The 20,964-nt window shown below is 43.5% G+C and overlaps 1 protein-coding gene across 3 annotated transcripts in view; it reads left to right on the top strand.

Moving 5' to 3' along the window:
- LOC146833908 (coagulation factor XIII B chain-like) overlaps positions 1-20,964 on the top strand; it is an 897,095-nt gene that overhangs the window by 613,613 nt on the left and 262,518 nt on the right. For 2 of the 3 annotated variants that reach the window (XM_085601815.1, XM_085601816.1), the window contains one exon: positions 20,528-20,728. The exons of the other annotated variant lie outside the window; for it this stretch is intronic. In XM_085601815.1, the coding sequence (XP_085457941.1) occupies positions 20,528-20,728 (201 nt within the window). The remainder of the gene's footprint in view (positions 1-20,527; positions 20,729-20,964) is intronic. 3 annotated transcript variants of the gene reach the window in all.

Here is a 20,964-nt window from a genome sequence, read left to right as displayed (position 1 = left end):
AGTCAGTTTGGTAATTTTATTCAAGTTCATCAAATTTAAAGAGAGACAAACGCATCAGTAAATTTGCATCAGGTTATAGAACAAATTGGCTCAAAGTCTTAAAATATAGGTATATACCAAAGCTTTAGAGTTCAGGAAAGGACTTGAAGTATGCCAGTTCAAATAGTCTCCCAAGAAGGAAGAGACCACTAGGCGCATATAGCGTATGCATCAGTTCGGAAAGTAATCCAGGTCTGCATCCGGCAAGTCAAGATTTGCCAAGAAATCACTGCAAAGTGTCCTTCACATATTAGCCAGCAGCCCATCCATCAGCATGCTCGCTCTCTTCTCTCCCTCTCCCCCTTTTTGCAGTGAAATCAGGCAATATTATATTCTTAAAGTTCTGGGGGTGACACCTCCTAGAATCACCTCATCTGATCAGACCACTCAGTTAATTTGTTCTTTCATATAGGATGAGTGTCAGGTGACATAGAGAAGACACAAAATGAAGAGAAATAGGTGGGACAATTACGCAGTCCTTAAGCAATCCAATATGTGAAACGTCAGAGCAATGGTCCTTTAGCAAGAGCACATAGGCAAGTTCAAGAGGACAATTTCCCATGCAGATGTTCCTTAGTGTATCAGAAATTGTAGCAAATTATCTTGTACAGTACATGAGAACTCATGAGTAGTGAATTCAGTAAGCAAAGAAATTTCACTTATGCAGTCAGGCCCACATTAATTTGAGCTAATATAACGTGAAATATATACGTAAAATATATACGTAAAATATAGATTTTAAGACATACCTTCATAGAAAATATAAAGATGTCATGATTCTAGTATAACTCTGCTGCACTTGAAAACACTAAGGGGATCATTACGATGGCGGTCAGACTTTTGTCCGACAGCCATCGCGGTAGTGGGACCGGCCGCCTATGAGGCGGCCTACCCACCTACTGCATTACAATGCGACTGCCACTGTGGTGGTCGCAGGCCCTATCCCTAACATTGCAGTGGGGATGCAGTCAACAGCCCCAGCCGCAATGCCCAGAAAAAGGCACACGCCTATCCCTGCACTACGTGGCAGGCACCTTGCTGTGCCTGCCACATGGTGCAGGGATATGTAGGGGGGCACCATGGTTGCCCTCCAGTGCCCTTGCACCAGGCTTAGGGATGAAGGGGGCGCACTACGGGCCCCCAAATCCATTTCTGCCATTGGTTTTGCTGCGGATTGACTGCTGCAAGACAAATGGTGGAAAGGCACCGCTGCAATGTTGGGCAATAGTTTAGTTCCGACAGGCGGTCGGAAAAGGACCGCCTGTCTGAACCATGGCAGGCGGTCTTTACGACCGCCGCGCTGCACCAACGATTCCCCCGCCATCATAATGTGGCGGGGGAAACAACAGCACGATAGCAGAAGGCCCGCCACAGACAGGCTGTCCATGTCAGTGTGGTACAATACTACATTTTGAATCTACCTGCATGTAAATATGTTTAAAAACTTTTAGTAAGAATATCGTTTTTAGTCTATAACATTGGTACATATGTGAAATACAATCTCTGGAAGTTTAATGGCTGCATCGGTAATTATCAACGTGTAACACCTACTTTTCTTTTTGGCATTTCGATGGACACTTTACTCACAAAAAAGATAAATTTCTAGTAAAATTCGCCATCATAATCTAATTAAAATAATTGATTACTTCCCAGTGGTTATATGCTAATAAAGAATAATTGGTGGTAAACTTCATAGTGTGAGAAGTCACCATTTACATATTTATAGCACTTGTTATTGAAATATAGTACTTTGTCAATTAGTAAATCAAGGTCTATATTAATTACACAAATTATGTCATCTAAACTACATTTTTTCTGCATGATTTTATGATGCAGTAACTAAAATGTTCTCTAGTCTTTGTCATGTTTTCTTGAACCTGTAGTTGGTGCACATTTATTTATTTTCTCTCAGAAGTCTCTGGTTTCTCATGTCATTAACATTTTAAATGTTTTCCCCCTTTGATAGTGAATCAAGCCATCACACTCTTATCTTTATTCCATCTGATGTCACTTTATCGTTATGTTGTCCTCATTCATTTTCGTCTAGATTGCTCTAGATCTTTAGGGCCATATGTACGACCAGTGCAAATTGCGACTTGCAATTTACGCTCGATTGTGAGTAGCAAATTGCGAGTCGCAATTTACAATGTACAACAGTGTCAGCAACACTGATTGCGATTCCCAATGGCGTTGCAAAATGGGAGCCTCGTGAATATTAATGAGGCACTCGCAATTTGCAACCCCATTGGGAATGGCTGGCCCTCCCAGGGATGGTGGCCTGCTGGGCTCAGCAGACCTCATTGTCTGGGACTGCTTTTCAATAAAGCAGGTTTTTTTTTTTAAATGCAGCCTGTTTTCCTTTCATTTTTTAAGAGCAGGTAGTGGTCCCTGAGACCACTGTCTGCCGCTAAAAAATATATTCCCCTTCATTTGCAACGGGGAAGGGGTTCCCTGGGGACCCCTTTCCATTTGTGACTACATTACCACCCTCTTGAAATGGGCGGTAAATTGTGCGAGTCGCAAAGTAGTGTTAGTACATGGTCCAGAGGAAAATTGCATGACCAAAGGGGTTGCAAACCTGTTTGCGCATGCAATTTTCCATCGTACATCTGGCCCAAAATCTCGTCATATTATCCGCATTGTCTATCTTCCAATTCTCTATCAGCCCTTTTCCTCTTCACTCCTCTTGTCTCTTTCTTTGTTTTTATGCGTCTGTAGATTTTGATAGAAATAATTAGTATTAGTGTGCAAGCAGCAATTGTTGCTACAGGTTTTAAAATCAGTCCCACTAGTCCACTTCCTAGGTTACTAAACCATTTTCCTGTTGCAGAAAATACTTTACTAATTAATTCCCAAGCACCATCAGCTTTTAATCCACTCAAATCCTTTTCCAGGTGTGTAATATTAGTAATGTACCCTTTCAAATCTTTAGTCTTATCAGGGATATAGGTACAACATGGTTGCACCTTCAGAATTCAACAGCCTCCACCTTCCTTTATGTGGAGGACGTCTAATGCAAGACGTTTTGGAGCACCGTAGATCTCATAGCAATCATTTCAGTATCTATGGCTAGGAATCCACCCGCAGTGTCAGTTGACAATTTGACAACTACAGTAGAGAGTTTCTGAATTGTGTGAGAATTTAGTATCACCCCAACTGATTGAATTATTGCACTGAATATATCCCCTATTATTTCAGCAGCAATAGCACCCCTTTTTAGTCGATGTATGTTTCACTTCATTGCTTTCATCAGATAGATCCACATGATAATTTTTTGGAAAGAGTATTCTCATGTACCAAGATCCATACAATTTTTTAGTCAACCTCTAATAGGCATTTTTGCCACACATACAGTAATTCCCTGGAAATACGGAATCTACACCTCCCAAATATAACCCCTCATCACCTACAATTTGTAAAGGGTGATCACATTCGCTGGTACCAACAAAGTTATTACTTTAGTCAGTTTTATGCAGTAATATGCATAGCTTTCTTTTATGTTGCCAGTCTAAAGCATTCACAGCTTGTATGCCTGTCTGTTTAAATTCAGGTTCTTTGAGAGCCCATGGTGGAATTTTCGTGTGATTTGCGACTTTACCCATGATATCTCTATGTCTGTCTTCAATTGAATCGATAAATTCCTTTTCTACTCTATGCAGAAGGCATGTTAGAGTGTTACGTTGTTCATATGCAATGCTTAAGCTTTGAGTGGGTTTGAAAAAGTCTCCCATCATTTCAGCAGTTTGTGTGTTAGGCCCAGGATTTAAGAATTTTTAAGGGCACTTCAGAAAAGTCTAGGTAATGGTTAGAATAATAATATTGAAATTGAACTGTGCAATAAAACAGACTAGTTAGTAGCAGGCAGATGATGGTATGTGACTCATTCTGAAACTGAAGTGGGTAACTGTAAGCACACATAACGGTTTCGGGAATCCATGGTTTAGACATACTCAAACACTTTGGTAAAAACATTCAATGAGAAATCACTAGTAGACTGATCTCCATGTACATTTTTATCATCTAACAAGCTTAGTCCATTGTTATTAACTGCTAATAGAGAGTTAGGGATAGAAGTAGGTTTAGTATTTTCTAAATCCACATGATGAGGCAAATTTAGAATGATGAGAAATGTAACAAGAATTATAGAAAATGTAGCAAGTATACATGAGCATACACATTTGTGTTTCAATTTCAATGATACCGGATTTGGATCCACGGCTTCTCTAGAATCAGACCCTGTGACTTTGTTAATGTTTAGATTAGATGTTAGCAGCATTGCAGCACAGGTAAAGATTAGAAATTTGTTTATATTGGTTTTAGCTTCTCCTTATCACAGTTCGCATTTACTCACTGGCTTGTTGAGTCAGTTCGTAAATTCCATAAACTCTTGTACCTCCTTCTCCTTCTATTGACTTCATTTTATTTGCAGAGTTCAACTTGAGCACAACAGTTTCTCAAGGTGGCTCATTAGAGCTTGAATTGTTAAGCAAAAAGTTGTGATATGTCTTTTGCCAATCATTCCATGCCAAGTAAGTCCACTCTGGTGCAGCGTCTTTACGATGTGGTATCTTTGCTCTTTTGGATCTTTTCACTGTTGGTCCCTCATCATCGCTGTCACTTTCTTCCGACTGACTAGAAACTTCTGCAATTGTTCGTGGTGCACTGCCTTCAGTTAGAATGCATCTTAATCTGTCTGTTCTTTTGGGCCAATGGTCTCTATTTACCACTAGCATTTCAAATGCACTGTTCCCTTCGTTAAGGTCAATATTTTGCATAGCCAGCTCTTCCTCTCATGACCCTTCCGTACCCACAAGAGCTGACTCTCTGGGACCCTCTTCAGGACCAGTGCTAAGAGTTCCAGTAGCTGGAGACCATTCTACAATTTAGACCAGGGCAAGGAGAATCAGGATGACACAAACCAGGAACACTAGGAGTGCAAGCCCTAGGAGAACCATGACAACAGGGCTACTTGGATAGGGGCCCAGCAGACCAGCTTACCACCAGGATCCGAATGCATGGGAAGAGCTAATACATGGATGAGCCATGAGCAGGGCCGGGAATAATAGAGTCAGGATAGACTACAACCAGGATGAGTAGGTTCAGGAAACCAGTACAAGAGTGCCAAGAACTAGTTAGACCTGGACCACAATGAGAATCCGAAGGGTCAGAACAGCCGCCACAAAAAGGAGTACTTGCAGCAGGACTAGAAGGAGGACTAACTCCTATAGACACAGAAGGACCTGAAAGAGAAGGAAGAAGACAGGGAGCAAGAGGACACCTATGATAGTCTAGACCATCCATTTTGTAAATTGTTCTTATTCATGCTTCTTATGCTGCCAGCCCCTAGAAACCCCCACCTATTCATCCCACATATAGAACCAGTAAGTATTTGCTGAAACATCAGAGCATGCAAAGTGAATAAAAGCCTAGACTGTTACACTCTGACCTTTGAGTGATAGAAAATGTGGTCTCATGCTGGCACAGTAGTCTGAGGGTGGATCTGAGGGCATAGGGACTGAAAAGAAGCAGAAGAGTTTATAGGAATGGCTGAAAGTGAGTGTGGTCTGTGAAGAATGGCAGTAAGGGTTTGAAAAACTCAGATGGCTGAAGTCATAAAAAAGGGTTAATGGCTAACAAAGAAGGGGGGATCAAAGGGCTATGGCAATTAGCAAAGGGGTGCTCTGGATTATAAGCAAGTGCCTATGTGCAGGATAAGGACTAATGGAGGCTCCAGATAGATCATCTTAATTGGCCTAAAGAGGGGTTCTGTGTGACCCCTAGACCTTTGCACTGGCATTCCATCTATGTATATCCGTGGTGGCTGTTTAGCTAGTGCATAGTAGTAAGACTCCTTGTTTGATGAAAGTATAAGTGCATGGACCAGTGGGATGTATTTTGCATGACGTGATGGAGAGCAGTTACAAGTTCACTACAGAGTGAGCCTGTATTGACTGCATCCCTGTGGATGGAGGGTGGAGACCCAGAACTGAAGTGAGGAAAAATGGAGAAAATTATGCCCAAAGACATTCTGTGAGGTCCTTTTTACTAAACGGCTGCTGATTAGGGGTTCCTGAATGACTAGTTAGAGTAGATGGTACAAGTAAAGGGTAAGTCATAAGTTTCTCTTGTTAAAGGTATCAACATTTCTAAGCAGGGCTATACTTTTGTCTGTGCCTGATGAATGCTGAAAACTGCTGATGACTGCCAGGTGTGGAGAACTCATGCTTCATTGTGTCCTTATTTTGGATACTTAATCTTGGAACCAGCACTATTGATACTGACTGGGAGAGCCATCACCTAGCACAAAGGCTGTGTCTGTGCTACATCTAAATAATGTATATTTGAAAGAGAATCACCCCAAATCATTTCTGAAACCTCATTAGTGGATCCATATCCACTATCTGTAAAATGAGTATTAAAGTGGAATTGTGAAGTTATCACAAAAATGAAGGTAACAAAATGTCTCTGTTTATTCAGTTTCTTATTTCTTAAAATAGTTGTATTAAAGTCAATGGATAGAATTCTCTGTGAATTTCTTTTCTTTTGTGTCTTTTATGCCTCTTTCTCTGATTTGTTGCGAAAATGCATTCATATTCCAATAGCATTCAGTTCAATTAGTTATAGTTCCATTACTTCCCTTGTGACTCCTCGACAGAATACTTCCACTGATGGCCTGACAGAGGAGGGGCCATTGAAGGAAGGACTTTATACCTTCGGCTCTATTAGAAGAAAAACCTGCTGTAAGGAAAAGTTAAAGGAATGATGACCCCTTCACCCGTGAGAAAACTCCTAGTGAATGGGATGATTAGTTTATTATTTTTCAAAAACAAACCCCGCTTGGTGTACTTGTTTTTGAAAACAAAACATTTTTAAATGTTTGATGGCTGGTCATCATGTCTGATGGTACTATCCTTCAAATATTTTGTCCATAGATAGGAAATGCCAGCAGTTCCTGACAATGTAGTTATCCACAGGGCCTGACGTATTGTTCCCCACCATCCTGACGGAGTTAACTCCATCCTCGAATCTATTTAACAGACCCATAGTTATTTTTCCTTCTCTCATGAGATTAGAATGAAGACTCTCAATTATTCCGTGTTAGTTACTTCATAATTAGCCAATGTGATTGTTTCTATTTCGATATAAATCACCCTAAATATTAGATGACTTTTTGTTCCTGGGATACAACATTTCCAGTTCTGGTTTTTGCTTTTACAAATCAGTGTTTTCAGGTGTTTTAGTCTGATATGTTTAATTGAATGGACCCAGAATTAATAATTTCAGAATTCACTGATTTGCAGCAGAAGAGTGGTGTTCTGATAACTTTGATCCTTTAGGTAATCCTCCTTATTGCACTGGTGCAGCCCCATAGTTTTGTGAGTAAGAGTGAGTGTAGAGCTTTAGCAGAGTAAACAGCTTCACCTAGTCTTGCAAAGGTTCTAATCATATCTAATCATATTGATCATTTGTCAAATCAAATCAAAACATCTTTATTCGATTCAAATGGAGAATCATAAAAGTATACATTACAATGCGATAAAAAAGAAGAGTTGATCAGAATTTAAAATCGGGTGCAATAAAAACAAATGTTTTAAAATACATCAGATCATTTGTCACCTCTGCAGGTAACCATAAATGAGTAGGAGCAGCCAGCTCCATATTTGGCCTACCAAGTCTCTATGTTTTGGCTCATGGTGTAATAGACTGACATTCTGTGCCATGTCTGTCAAAATAACTTGGAAGCATTCAAATATTTCTGACCTTTAAACCTATAAGTTAGTGCCTGCATCTAAACCAGTTTTATTACTAAGTGCCTCATGTTGCAGGGTTTGTGAACATAAAAGTGCTTATCATTATCAGGGCTCGACAAATCCACTCGACCGCTCGCATTTGCGAGGTAAATTTTATCAGGTCGAGCTATTTTTAGGTCCTACTCGCCCTTTCTGGCGAGTAGGAAAACATACTAACTTTTGTCCTCCGTCTTTGAAAACGGAGCAAATGTGACAAGATAACAAGATTTAAAGGCCTTTTTATTGCTCACAAAGCAAATGAGCAATAAAAATGCCTTTAAATCTTGTTATCTTGTCACTTTTGCTCCGCTTTCAGAGACAGAGGTCAAGTAGGTCACTGTTAGGGCGAGGAGATTTTTCAAGGTACTAGTCCTGCAGGACTAGTACCATTTTTCAGATTTTTCGAGCCCTGATGTACAGACCCTTTTTTATGAGTTGGAAAATTATTTCCACTAATAAAAGACTTTGCATTTGCTTCCGAATTGCGAGTAGGTTCATGAAAGGGGTTTTCTCCCTTCGCTTTACAATTCTGAAGGAAGTTGGGGCCATATGTAGGTAAATTATATTTACCGATTCTTAAATACCGAATTTTACCGATTCGGTATTCATGAATCGGTAAATATAATGTAGGTAAACATTCGGTAATTATTACCGAATCGGTAATATTCGGTATTTATGAATCGGTATTTACCGATTCGGTAATAATGCATCCCTTCCATAGGAATGAATTGGAAGCCATTCACTATTACACATATGGCGCACGTACATGCCCTAAGGGCATGTATGTCTGCCACATGGCACTTTTCAAAAAGCACAAAATTGCTTTTTAAAAGGTATTCGTTATTTACCATCAACTTGTAGTTGGTGGTAAATAACGAATCCAGAAACCACAAATGCACTCACTTGAGTGCCCCCTACATAGGATTTCAGGATTCGGTAATTTACCGAATCGGTATTTTACCGATTTCTTAAAATTCCGATTCGGTAAATTACCGAATCCTGAAATCCAGCCACCTACATCTCAATTGCCTAAATACCGGTCGGTAACGGGATATTTACCGATTTTGATGAGCTAATGACCCCCAGGTTGTGGCGATAACTAATTTCCAAGTGAGAAAGGGGGACCTTAAGGCCCCTTGCTCTTTGGGAATCAAGTTTGCAGCCTCAGACAGAAGTTCTCTATAACTACAATCCTTTTTTTTTTTAAACTAGCACTGGTTACTTTAGGGAACATGGGCTGCTTTGGAAAAAAAACTTTTCAATTTGGAATGCAGTCATATAGATGTTGGTGTGCTGTCCCTGACAGGCCACCTTCTCTGTGATTAAGCCAATCATAGGGTTTCAAACTGGTACAGGCCTAAAGAATATTATTTAGGCAGGTCATACTGAAACCCCCTTCTAAACAATATTTGTGAATCAACTGAGCAGTACACATGTCAGATTGTAGAAAATACTTTTCCATTCGCAAAATGTATGTGTGGAATTAGCAATCACTTTTGCAAATGAAATAATTCATCAGTATCCTATCTTACACAATAAGACGGTTGCCAATTGTTTTTATTCTTTGTTTCCAGTTCTATCTGGTGTAAGAAATTGGTGAGGTTTTTCTGCAATTTGCACAGCCAGCGGCCAAGCAGTAAGAAGAATCAGGAGGACCGGTAGGATGTGTAACAGAGGGATCTGGACCCAGTGCCCAAGAGCCTGAAAGGACAGAAGGGCCAAAGGTAGCAGGGACAGAAGGTCCTGAACCATTATGACAAGAAGGATTATGAGGCCCTGTGCGCACTGACCAGGACCAGAGGGACGAGGACACTCTGGGCCATGAGTTACAGACCCAAGTAGACAGACTAAAGAGGACAGTACCAGGAGACCAATGCAAAGAAAGTACAGTGACAGAAGGGCCAAGACCACAGACATCAGATCAAGGAGGACCAAGGGGGCAAGAAGCAAAGAAGGTCGGGACCAGGAGGCCACAACCAGAAAGGACCAGTGCTAGCAGGATCTGGAGGCCCTAGATTAGAATAACCCAGGGTTACAAAGTAAGAGAAAGTTTAGGTCCAGTGGGACCAGGATCAGAAGGTCCAAGAGTGTCAGCCTCAGGGGGATTCTAGTATTACATTTTTATTTATCATTTGCTGTCATGATTACAAACATTGTATGGTAATTCACCGAAATTACTAATCAAACAGCAAAATGAATCTATGCAAAGAAATCGTGTACATTTATATATCACACATTGGGAACGGGTAGTATTTGTAGCATACAGAGCAATATGTCCTCTGATCAACTCCTACTCAAGAGGCCATTTCCTGTCTGTTAAGTGTACCTAGTTCAGCTCAGCCCAGTCGGTACTATGCCTGCAGGTTGTTGTGTGGGGGAGGGCGATCCTATGCCAAGCAGATATTCTTTAAGCAGTCCCCAAATATCTTTTGGCCAGGAATTTGGGGGCTGCACTGTGGCATAGAGTTCACTATTTATTTTACAAAAGGAGAGACAAGATAACCAAGCATTAACTGTAGGGGTGGCTCTACTGGCCCATTTGAGTGCTATTTCCCGCTTAGCTAACAAGAGGGCGATAGCAATAAATCTGTGCAGACCCTTCGGCATCTTATAAATGTACCCCAGCAGGGCAACCTCAGACATGTGATCTATTTCCAAGTGTGTCATCTGGGTTTTTATAGCCTGAAAATAGCGCTCCAAAAGTCTTCGATCTTAGCACAGTTCCAAATCAGGTGGGCCAAATCAGCCTGTGGGTTCCCACATTCTAGGCAGTTGTGTGGGTGGTTGGGGTCACTAGAGTGGAGTTTCACAGATGTCATGTAAACCCTCTGTTAGACCTGGCACATTGGCGTGGGTCTCTCTTCCATTTTTTTGCTGTTTCCTCATGTGTTTTTGCTGGTGTTAGTTGCTCAGGGCACTGTGCCACTGCTGTCCAGTGCCACAGTGCAAGTGCTCCCTATTGTAAATAATGTATGAATTTGTGATTCCATGATTGGTTGGTTTGGTTTACCTGTCAGACCCTAGTACAGTGCGCCAGGAGTGCCCAGGGCTGGTAAATCCAAATGCTGATGGTGGGCTTGCAGCACTGGTTGTGTCACCCACAGAAGCAGCCTGTAAAGGTGTGTCTAAGGTCTGCCATTGCAGAGCCTGCATGCAGTCTGGTACTGTCATGCTGACTAGGCAAGTGCACTCACTTGCCAGTCCCTAAATCTTCCCTTTTCTTCATATCAGACACCGCTATGGTAGGCCCATGGGCAGGGTGAATTGTAAGGATAAGGTAGAACATGCCCTGGTGTGTGTGGCATGTTCTAATAGTGAATTACAGCCATTTTTGTTTTTCACTATTGCAAGGCTACCTGTTTTTCATAGACCAGAATGGGCAGTTTGGTTATTACATCTTATAATCTTAACTGACTCAGGGAACATGGTAGAAATTTAAATTTAGTATGCCTGAACTCAGGATGATGAAATACATCTTTTAGTGAAGTTGGTTTTAACATTCTGTGTTTGAAAATATCACTTTTAGAAAGTAGGTATTTTCTTGTCTAACCATTCAAACCTGCCTCTGCCAGGCTGTGTATTCCCTGTCTGGAGTTTGAGTGACAGGGCTGGGGATTTCCAGGAGACAGGGTGAGGTGTCCCAGTGGTGAATAGAGAGATCTGCATATAGATGGGTGGGAGGAGTTGCACCTGGGACCTGAATAGGGCTGTGCCTTTCCTCCACAATGCTGGCTCCACCTCCTGTGGTGCATCTGATGTCTCTGCCCTGCACTCTGAAAGGAAAGAAGGAGTCAGGTAAACAAAGTGCTCCAGGACTGACCAGAACCGGTTTGAACAAGGCAAAGGCCCCTCTGCCTTCACAGGACAAAGGATTTGGGGGTATAAGTATTGGGACCCTGATCCCAAGATTTTAGATCACTTTGGGAAACCAAGAAGAAACTGTGCTGAGGAGAGGAACCAAGAAGAAACTGAGGAGAGACTATCCCTGAAACTGGGGGATTGACCTGCAGGGGTTGCCTACTGCCAAAGAGAGGAGAAAGGAGCTTTGTGTGTACTTTTACTCCACTTGTAAAGGATCTGCAAGGGTTTGGAAAAGAGCTTGCCTCCTGCTGAAGTCTCAGGAACAACAGACTTCACCCCCCAGCCCCCCAGAGATCTTTGGAAGTGCCTGCTGCTGCTTTGGGCCTTCTGAGGGACTGCGTGTCACAAGGAGCTGGAAGCTCGACTCAAGAAGGAGAAGCATGCCGTCGTCGGAGCTGTTGTCGTCGCATCACGTAAAGTATGTCGCCGCTGCAGCTCTCGCATCGAGTGGAAGCGTCTTGCATCATCGAAGAAGTGTCTCACAACACCGAGGAAGCGTGTCGCCATTGCAGCCATCGTAGCTGACGCATTGCACCGCATCAAGAGAAGAGTCTCGGATCGAGGAAGAAGTGTGTCGCCATCGCAGCCATCGTAGCTGTTGCATTGCACCGCATCAAGGAAAGCGCCTCGCATCCACGGAGAAGCGTGCCGCCGTCGGAGCTGTTGTCGTCGCATCGCGTAAAGTGTGTCCCCGCTGCAAGCTGTCGCATCGAGTGGAGGCGTCTCGCAACATCGGAGAAGAGTGTCGCCGCCAAGGCTGCTGTCGTTGCATCGCGTAAAGTGTGTCGACGCTGCAGCTGACACATCAAATCGACACTTCTCGCAACATCGGAGAAGCGTGCCGCATCTGGAAGATCTTCACGTCTTTATTTCTTTGCACCAAAACCTTCAACGCATCAACATCGTTGCAACACTTTCGTTGCCCTGCGTGTCGCATCTAAAAGGTACATTAACTTAAAGTGTTGCATTTTAGAACTAAAGAGAACTAAGCTAAATTCTACCATCTTAAAGTAACAGTATTGTGTATTTTTGTCGTTTAATGGTCTTGTGGTAAATCTATATAAAGAATACTTATTTTTTATATAAATCCTATGTGGTGTCCATCTGTAGTGTTGTCACTTGATTACTGGATGTGTTCACAAATGCTTTACACACTGCCTCTGAGATAAGCCTGTCTGCTCATGCCAAGCTACCATGGGGGTGAGCAGGGGTTATTTTGGGAGTGTACCCCTTTACCCTGACTAGAGGCGAGGGTCCCTATTTGTCACAAGTGCATACCTGTGCCAACTAGAGACCCCCAAGTCTAACACCCTCCATAGGTATTTAAAGTGTATTCATTTGTATCTGCTGTTAATGGAAACCTCTCTGATCTGAGTACAGCAAAACGCCCAATGTGAGTCCTGAATTGGGTGCCCTAAATTTCGCTTCCACGCTTCCCAATTCTTGGTGTCACAACCAGGGAGCAAAGCCACGCAAGACTTATATAGTTTTGAACTCAGGTGAACCCCTTTTGCACTAGTGATTAAGAGTGTCAGTGGAGGAAAAGACCCAGGTTCAAATGGATATTCCGGAATTCTAGCACGGAGCGCCCTGCAAACTCTACTGAGCACAAATCGGTCCATAAATGTCGCTCCACTACATTTCGCCCCCTCTGTACTGTGAAAACATGCCCTTGTTGAACCAGGTCTTCAAACTTAACTATGGAATTAGAAGCAAGTGTGCGCTGGACAAGTTTCTCTTCCATAATGGAAAGACACAGATTATTAGCGATAGGAACTTCAGAGGAGTAGAGGGCATGGCCACCAGCGACCTGCGACAGCTTACCCCAGGCCCAGCTTGTTGTTGATACTGTTTGAATGTCACAAGGATCTCAGGGGAACCCCCATGGCAGCATAGCATGCAGGGGGGCCGGAAGCCCCAGATCGGCCTCTGGCCTAATGTAGGGGATACGTGCATCCGGGTGATACCAGGAGTGTGCGAAGCTGCACTGTGCAATGAGATAATAAAGCTGGAAGTCCAGAGTCCCAAACCCTCTCTTCTCATATGGCAAGGTCATTGTCTCCCAACGGACTTTACGTCTCCCACCCCCCCACGCCAGTCTGATGAGATGTGTCTGAAGATACCAAAAAACCTGTTAGGGAGTGGAATGGAGATGTTATGAAATAGATACAGGAACTTTGGAAGCACAATTGTTCTCATTAACGCTATTCTGTCATCCAATAAGAGTGGAAGCTTCAACCAATGTTCAATCTGCATTTCTAGAGTATGCAATGCTGGCCCATAGTTTTGCAGAATAATCTGTTCTGTATCCCTGTGGATCTGGATCCCGAAATATCTGGCTGACTCCTCACACCACATCAGCGGGAACTTACAATCCCACTGCGCCGTGCCAGTCAGAAAATCTTGGATTTGTTCCAATTTATGCCCAATCCAGAGAAGCTTCCTAACTGTATTATCTCTCTGATGAGTGGATCGGGGTTTACCTGTGGATTGCAGACATACAGTATAATATCGTCCGCATAAAGTGAAACTAAAAGTGGGCCTGTTTTAAAATGGAGTCCCCTGTGTGGATGCCTCTCTTGAAAATGTCTAACTAGAGGGTCCCAGGCCTCTCCTTTGCGCGCGCTGCATCGCAAAATGCGATACAGCGCGCGCAACGAAATTCATTTTATTTATTTAAATGTGTAGTTACCTCCGTTCATCCGTATTCCGCTGTTTACATTCCCCCACCCTGCCCCTCCCCCGCCCCACCTCACCGCCCCACGGAACTCCCTCCACAGACCGCTACTGGTACTATCGCTTGGAGGGAAATCTTTGCAGCTGCGCAGTTGCTTTCAAAATGGCCGCTTGAAACCCACATGATAATGCACATGCTTTACTGACACTTTAAACCATGCAAGTCTACTTAAATGCTAATGCGAAAGATTTATATAAGTAAATGGGAATAGAGTAGAGATAGATGGTATACAGTAAAACCATTTTATTTTGATTTCTAACATGTCTCTTTCTGACTTTACTATTAGTTTGTATTTGGGCCTCTGAGGGTGACTGAAATCCACACCCCACGTGATGACTGCACTTACGCAGTTGTAACCCACCAGGAACCATGACAAAGCTCTAGAACCACAGCCAAGGCCACAGATGTTACATGTCTTGGGAGCCTAACTATCTTCCACTGAACTGAAGGAAGCTGAACTTTAAATTGCATACATTGTTATTGATAAAAATGTGAATGCGGGTGGGAAATAAAGCTTCGGAAAGTAAATTAAGGGGTGGGAACATTGAACAATAAGCTTTAGAAAAATATTACGGTGTGATGATCATCCCCCTTTGTTTGTCCAATCAGAATTATGAGTTTCATGAACTTGAAATATTTAGGGGTTTTGTCTACCATTAGGAGAGTATAATTGAGGTAGTTTAGTTAGTTAGATATCGCTCGTGCTGCAGAGATGCTGAGAGACCGAGATGCTGTCCGAGAATTGAGCAGATCCTAAAGCAGAACTGAACTTCAGAACTTAGAGCCAAAGCTAAATTAGAAGAACATCGTGGAAGAATCGAGGAGGAAGAGAGTATCAGAGAGGGGTGCGACGCAGATGTCGGATCTAGAAGAGGTCACCTATCCTGTCCTGAATCCTGTCCTGAATCTTTGGTCTCCTGACCTGTCCCAGGGGACCCATTCCAGCTCCTAGGCCAAGGGGTTGGTTTCCACACCATCCTAGGTAACTATAATTATGTGTAGTATGTATTTGTACTGCTCTCTCTGTTTCTCCCCTTTTCAGGTACTGTCATTATTATAACTTAGTCTAAAGTTTCTGACTTAATTTGATTTTTCTCCTCGGAGAAAATGGTGTTCGTGTTGTACTTTGCATTCTTTGGTTCACATGAAATTTACTAGATAAATATTTAAAACTCTCCCGAGTCTGTGGTCATTTAATGTATTTTCTTTAATGATACTTCACCTATACTGCTAACAACTAGGTCAATTGACCAGAGGAAATTATATACGGACGGAAGGGTTGGTAAGAATTGGTAAAGTAAATTCATCTTGCAGGTATTATCACAATAAAATGATTGCAGTGGAACTTACTAGCTAATGTATGAATGTCTATGGGCCCAGGTGAGTATGTGGATTGTGTGTATCTTTAGCTGGTAACCCCGCTCCATCACTTGGATATGCAAACTCCCCGCATATAGGCCTTAAAGGCCTCCCACAGAGTAGCCCATGTGTTGACAGAGCCTTTATTTAGTTCAAAATATACCTCTATTGCCTCTCGCAGTTCTGTGGTGAATACTGCATCATTCAATTCCTGCCCAGGAAATCTCCACTGCCTCTCGCATCCCTCAGGTCTAGGGATACGTATCTGCAAAACAACCAGGGTATGGTCTGAGTACATCCTAGGGAGATGGAGCGTCGACCTATACCAGGTTGCCAGGTTGGGGGAAACAAACCAGTAGTCCATCCTTGTCCAGGTGTCATACTGGTGTCATACTGGGCTCAGCCCCACTGAGTCACAGAGATCAATCAGACCGTGGCATGCACGGGGTTTGGTATTAGGCGAGTCGGCTGTGCTGTCAAGCTCCAGATCGAGGAGGGGATTAAAATCCCCACCCATGCAGATGTAGTCTGTGCCTAGTTGTAGGAGTTGCACATGTAAATCATGGAAAAATTCTGGATCGTCAACATTAGGCTCATATACGCACACCAGAGCAATGCAATATCCCATTAATTACCCAACAACCAACGTGAATCGCCCCTCTCTATCGTTTTGAACTTTTGTAGAGTTGAAAGGGCAGATGTTTATGTACCAGTATGACTGTCCCTTCGAATATGGTCTGTAGTTTGCAAAACAACGATGTGTGGCCCAGTTTGAGGTAAAAGTGGCAGGAGAAGTTTGGGACGAGTGAGTTTCTTGCAGAAATGCAATGTCAACGTCGTGACGCTGCAGGTAATGTAAAGCATGTTTCCTCTTTCTGGTGTTGTTTAGGCCCCTAACGTTCCAGGTGATCAGATTCACATCTGAAATAGTAGTTAATCTACCCGGCATCGACATTTAAAATCATGGAACACTGACTGTAAGAACGCAACAAGTTTAGTACACAATATATAGCAGTGAATTAACTGTGACAGAAATAATTGCAACCAATCCTCTTGGATTTTCCCCTCCCCAACCCCCCACCCATCGCTACGCACCCCTTCGCAGGGAATATCCCCATTAACAACTCTATAATATGCATCATATAAACACCCCAACAGAGTACCAAACAGCAAGGTAAGATACATTAGAGCTTCTGAAAAAAACAATATGTGATATACACTGGGGGTGTGGCAACGCCACGCCAGAGATCCAAAAATGCAATAATCAACAAGGCGTCTCTTGCGCCTCTCTATAATGTTGCTCATACACCTCACCCAAAATACTCCAACATAAGCAGCATAATATTTCTCAGTGGAAAAAAGTTCCACACTGGCCACAGAGCCACTGTGTGGCGGGGAAACTCTCGATTTATCGCTGTTCCTGTGTCCGTCGCTTCTCTTGTAGTCTCTGCAGAATTCTTGCACAGCCAGTGGGGTGTCAAAAATGCGAGACCGGCCGTCAACATCAACCCGGAGGCGTGTAGGCTAGATCATACCATATCTGAGACCCAGATTACGAAGAGTTGCCTTAACACCGGTATATTTACGCCTCGCTTCTTGTACCATAGCAGTGAAGTCTGGAAAAAGTGACAGCATAGACCCCTGCCAGGATATGGAACCTTGTTCTCTAGTCAGCCTCAATGCAGTGTCTCTTTCCCGGAAATGTAGGAAGTGAACTATGATGGGCCTAGGTGGCAGCCTGGGTTGATATGTGGGCCCAGGGAGCGGTGTGCATGTTCTACCAAAAAATTAGAGGTGAAGGCCTCTCAATCAAAAATGTCTATAAAGAAAGTTTCAAAGAATAGATCCATGCGGCCGATATTGGTGGATTCTGGAACCCCTAGGATGCGTACGTTGTTGCGCCTACTTTGCACCTCTAAATCTTCATTCTTTATGTCCACTTCCATTTGGTATTTTAGCATTTAGTGGACTGGGCCGCCCCATCCTCCAGATAAGAAATCCTACCCTCCGCATTCTTAAGGCACTTGTCTTGAGCTTCCAGTTTGGCTCCCATGGTGTCTAATCTCTTTTTGAGGGTGTCGAATCGGCCATCCAGCGCCCTAAAGTCGGCCCTCAGTTCTTGCATAAGTGCTCCAGATCCTGTCGGAATGTCACCAGTGCCAGCCACCTCCACTCCACCCTCAGCCATGTTGATTTCAGGATTCGCTGGTTTTTCAGCAGGTTTACCGAAGTGTAGCAACCTTTGCTTCGGGTCTTTACTTCCCATCCCTTATTGCACCAGACTGGATGGGGGCTGGGTCGTCTCCCGACCGTGGGTAAACCTGAGGGAGCCAGCCAAGACAGACCACGTCTGGCTTCGAGACAGCAATGGCCGCACCGCAAACCCAGGAGTAGCAGAGAGTGGTTCGAAAAGGCGGCAGCAGGGGCACCCCACTATGCTTTGCAGTGTCTCCCAAGCTTGCGTCAAACCTATTAGGCTCAGCACAGCAGGAGACTTTTCATGCTAGTCTCCAGCCTCATTGGATCTTGAGTGGAGGCAGTGGGTAAACAAAATCCAGCACAGGCCTCATCATTGCAGGAGCCAGGCTGCTCCATTCTCTCTTGTGATGCCACCGCCATCCCAGGAATGTCAGCGCAGCTCGTTCCCCCGCTAGGCAAGGCAAGCACCAGTCACTGGTGCCCCCCCAAACTGGCCAGTCCAGCTGGCTGGGTGGCTGGCCCCCAGGCTCACCCGTGGCCCCTGACGCCACGGTACCTCCGGGAGCTACGAGGGATGGTAGCACGTAAGGCAAAGGATCACCAGGGGAGCCTGGATCCAGGGAGCCACTCACCTCCGAGCCGCCTGGACTTGCTGGGTGTACCGAGGGTTTAGTCACCCTCTAAGGGGATCAAGGCAGGCCCAGACCTGTGACTACTACTGGTGGGCTACAAGTGAATAGTTGAGACTGCTTCCTGATCGACGGCCTAGTATGTGGGGGAGTAGTACTCCATGGGTTAGAGACGTGGGCTGCCCGCACCTTACCGGAAAATAAACTCGGGTGCCAGCTCATCAGCACCTACCCATTCCACACTTCTCACAATTCTGACTTAGGACTCCCCCTGCACACCCGCATGCACCAAACGGCAATTTGCAGAAGATCTCCGACAAAGTGACCCCACGGGGTAAACGTAGGACATTGCAGCGCCAGCCCGACGAGGAGCAACTGCCCGATGATGAAGCATGACATTCTTTCACTATTGAGTCCAAGGCCTAGATCCCTATTTCCTTTCCTTGTCTTTTCTTCTAAAGGAGTGAGCAATACTCTGCACACCTCCCTAGGAACAGTGTCCTCACCCTTGTGTATTTACATTTAACTTTTGGAGCACGGGTACTGGACCTTTAACTAGCTCCTAGTCCCCCCCTTCTTTCCTTTGTTGACATTACACTTTCTGAGGCCCCAAAGATACGTGGGTGATAGTAGGTTTGTGTTGATGCTGGATTTGTTCTGAGTGAATTCCACAACTTTTCACAGACTCCTCGTAGGAAAAGAGTGCTTATTATAAGGGGTTGGCTTAGAGGGCAGACTTGGGATGGTTCATGTAACCTAATATTTGTGATCGACTTTTTCACATAATTCACTGCCCGATTCACTGCTGACAGGAATCTGTTCAGGGAATGAAAAGTCCATCCACCTTCAAATGTACATTTGGATTAGATATATTGCCACTGTTAGGTGCGAAGGTCGATCAAGTGAACTCTCACTACATGTCAATTTTTTGCCTAAACCAACAACATCCTTTGCATTTAGCAAAAAGTCTTGAGAAAGTCGTGTTGTACAAGTCATGCTGTACCCATTCCATTTCCCAGAGGAAGTGTCCTTTGCCACATGTCAGTAATTCCCACCAGGGCATTGTGATCGGCGGGCTCTCTCTGAGAGTACTTATGCCATGTGTCAAGTATTCCCTCCTTTCTCTGCCAATATATTCTCATTACTGTGCTAGGGCAGCTCCTCACAGTACCATCATGCTAGCAGAACTGCCGCCTGGTGCCACAATGTATTCTCCACAAATGTAGACCACCATTGAGTTGTAACAGTATACACTACTATACAATATACATCACCTGCTACGTCCCAGAGTTTGGGGTTTCTGAAACACCAAACACCAAAGGAGGTTTTCAGAGTCAGCTACATTGTGGCTGGTTTAAGAATTGTGAGGTGGCGGGCAGCATGATTTTGAAATGCTGGGCTGTGGTACTTTTCAAGTTACTATGCACTTTTTTTCCTCAACATTTTTAGGTTACAGCGCTTTTATTAAAAACAAGAGTTCAAAGAATCAAGTTTGAAGGGCTTTTTTGCTATGCAAGTGCGCATATCAAAAGAGATCATAGCATAGTATTGTCTGTCTGTGTGTGCTGCATAGCACAGTCTGCCTGATTAGGTTTGTCAATTCCAGTTACCTTATCGCCATGAAATGAACGCTTGTCAAGATTAATTCAGGGTTTCTGTGCTAAGCTCAAAATACACTTACATTATTTAGAAAGAATATGAAAAATGAAGAGTAAAATCGATTCTTGAAAAAGGTATAAAATAACCTGTATGTTTTTAGAAAATCAATGTACATTGTAAGCTGTGTAAAAATATATCTGATCTTATTGTGGCTTATTTTACAGCTCTTTTCACTGTTTTTATTAAGGAGAGAGTCATATGCTATTTTAATTTCTGTTTTCATTTCAACGAGTCAATTTGCATATATGTTACAGGTCTGTGTCAGGTAACCAAAGACAAACTGGAAGAACACTTTGTAGAATTAAGCTCAACACACAGGGATAAAATGGCTTTCAAGGAGGGCGACGCAATAATTTTTAGATGTAAATCCGGATTTCGAGTACTCACACCTCCAGGGATCCTAGTTGCAAATTGTACTAAGGATGGATTCACCTACCCCACATGCATCAATCCAAGTAAGTGTAATGCACTCGTACAAAACATGTTCTAGTTAATAATGGGTGGTGGAGTCACAGAATGAAATCTGCTCATCTGGCTGTAATTTGTTGCAAAGAAGGGTTTCTCAGGCTCCTTGGCATAGAAAACTAAGGGCCCAATTCACAAAGAGCCTCTGCACTCGTGGCAGACGCTCCACAATCGTGGTGTGATCTCCGCACTTGTGGCAGGATCTCCGCACTGCAGTTTCTCATTG

Source organism: Triturus cristatus, chromosome 4_2 (assembly GCF_964204655.1).
Source record: "Triturus cristatus chromosome 4_2, aTriCri1.1, whole genome shotgun sequence".
Classification (NCBI taxonomy): Eukaryota; Metazoa; Chordata; class Amphibia; order Caudata; family Salamandridae; genus Triturus; species Triturus cristatus.
This window is presented reverse-complemented; position numbering and strand designations above follow the sequence as displayed.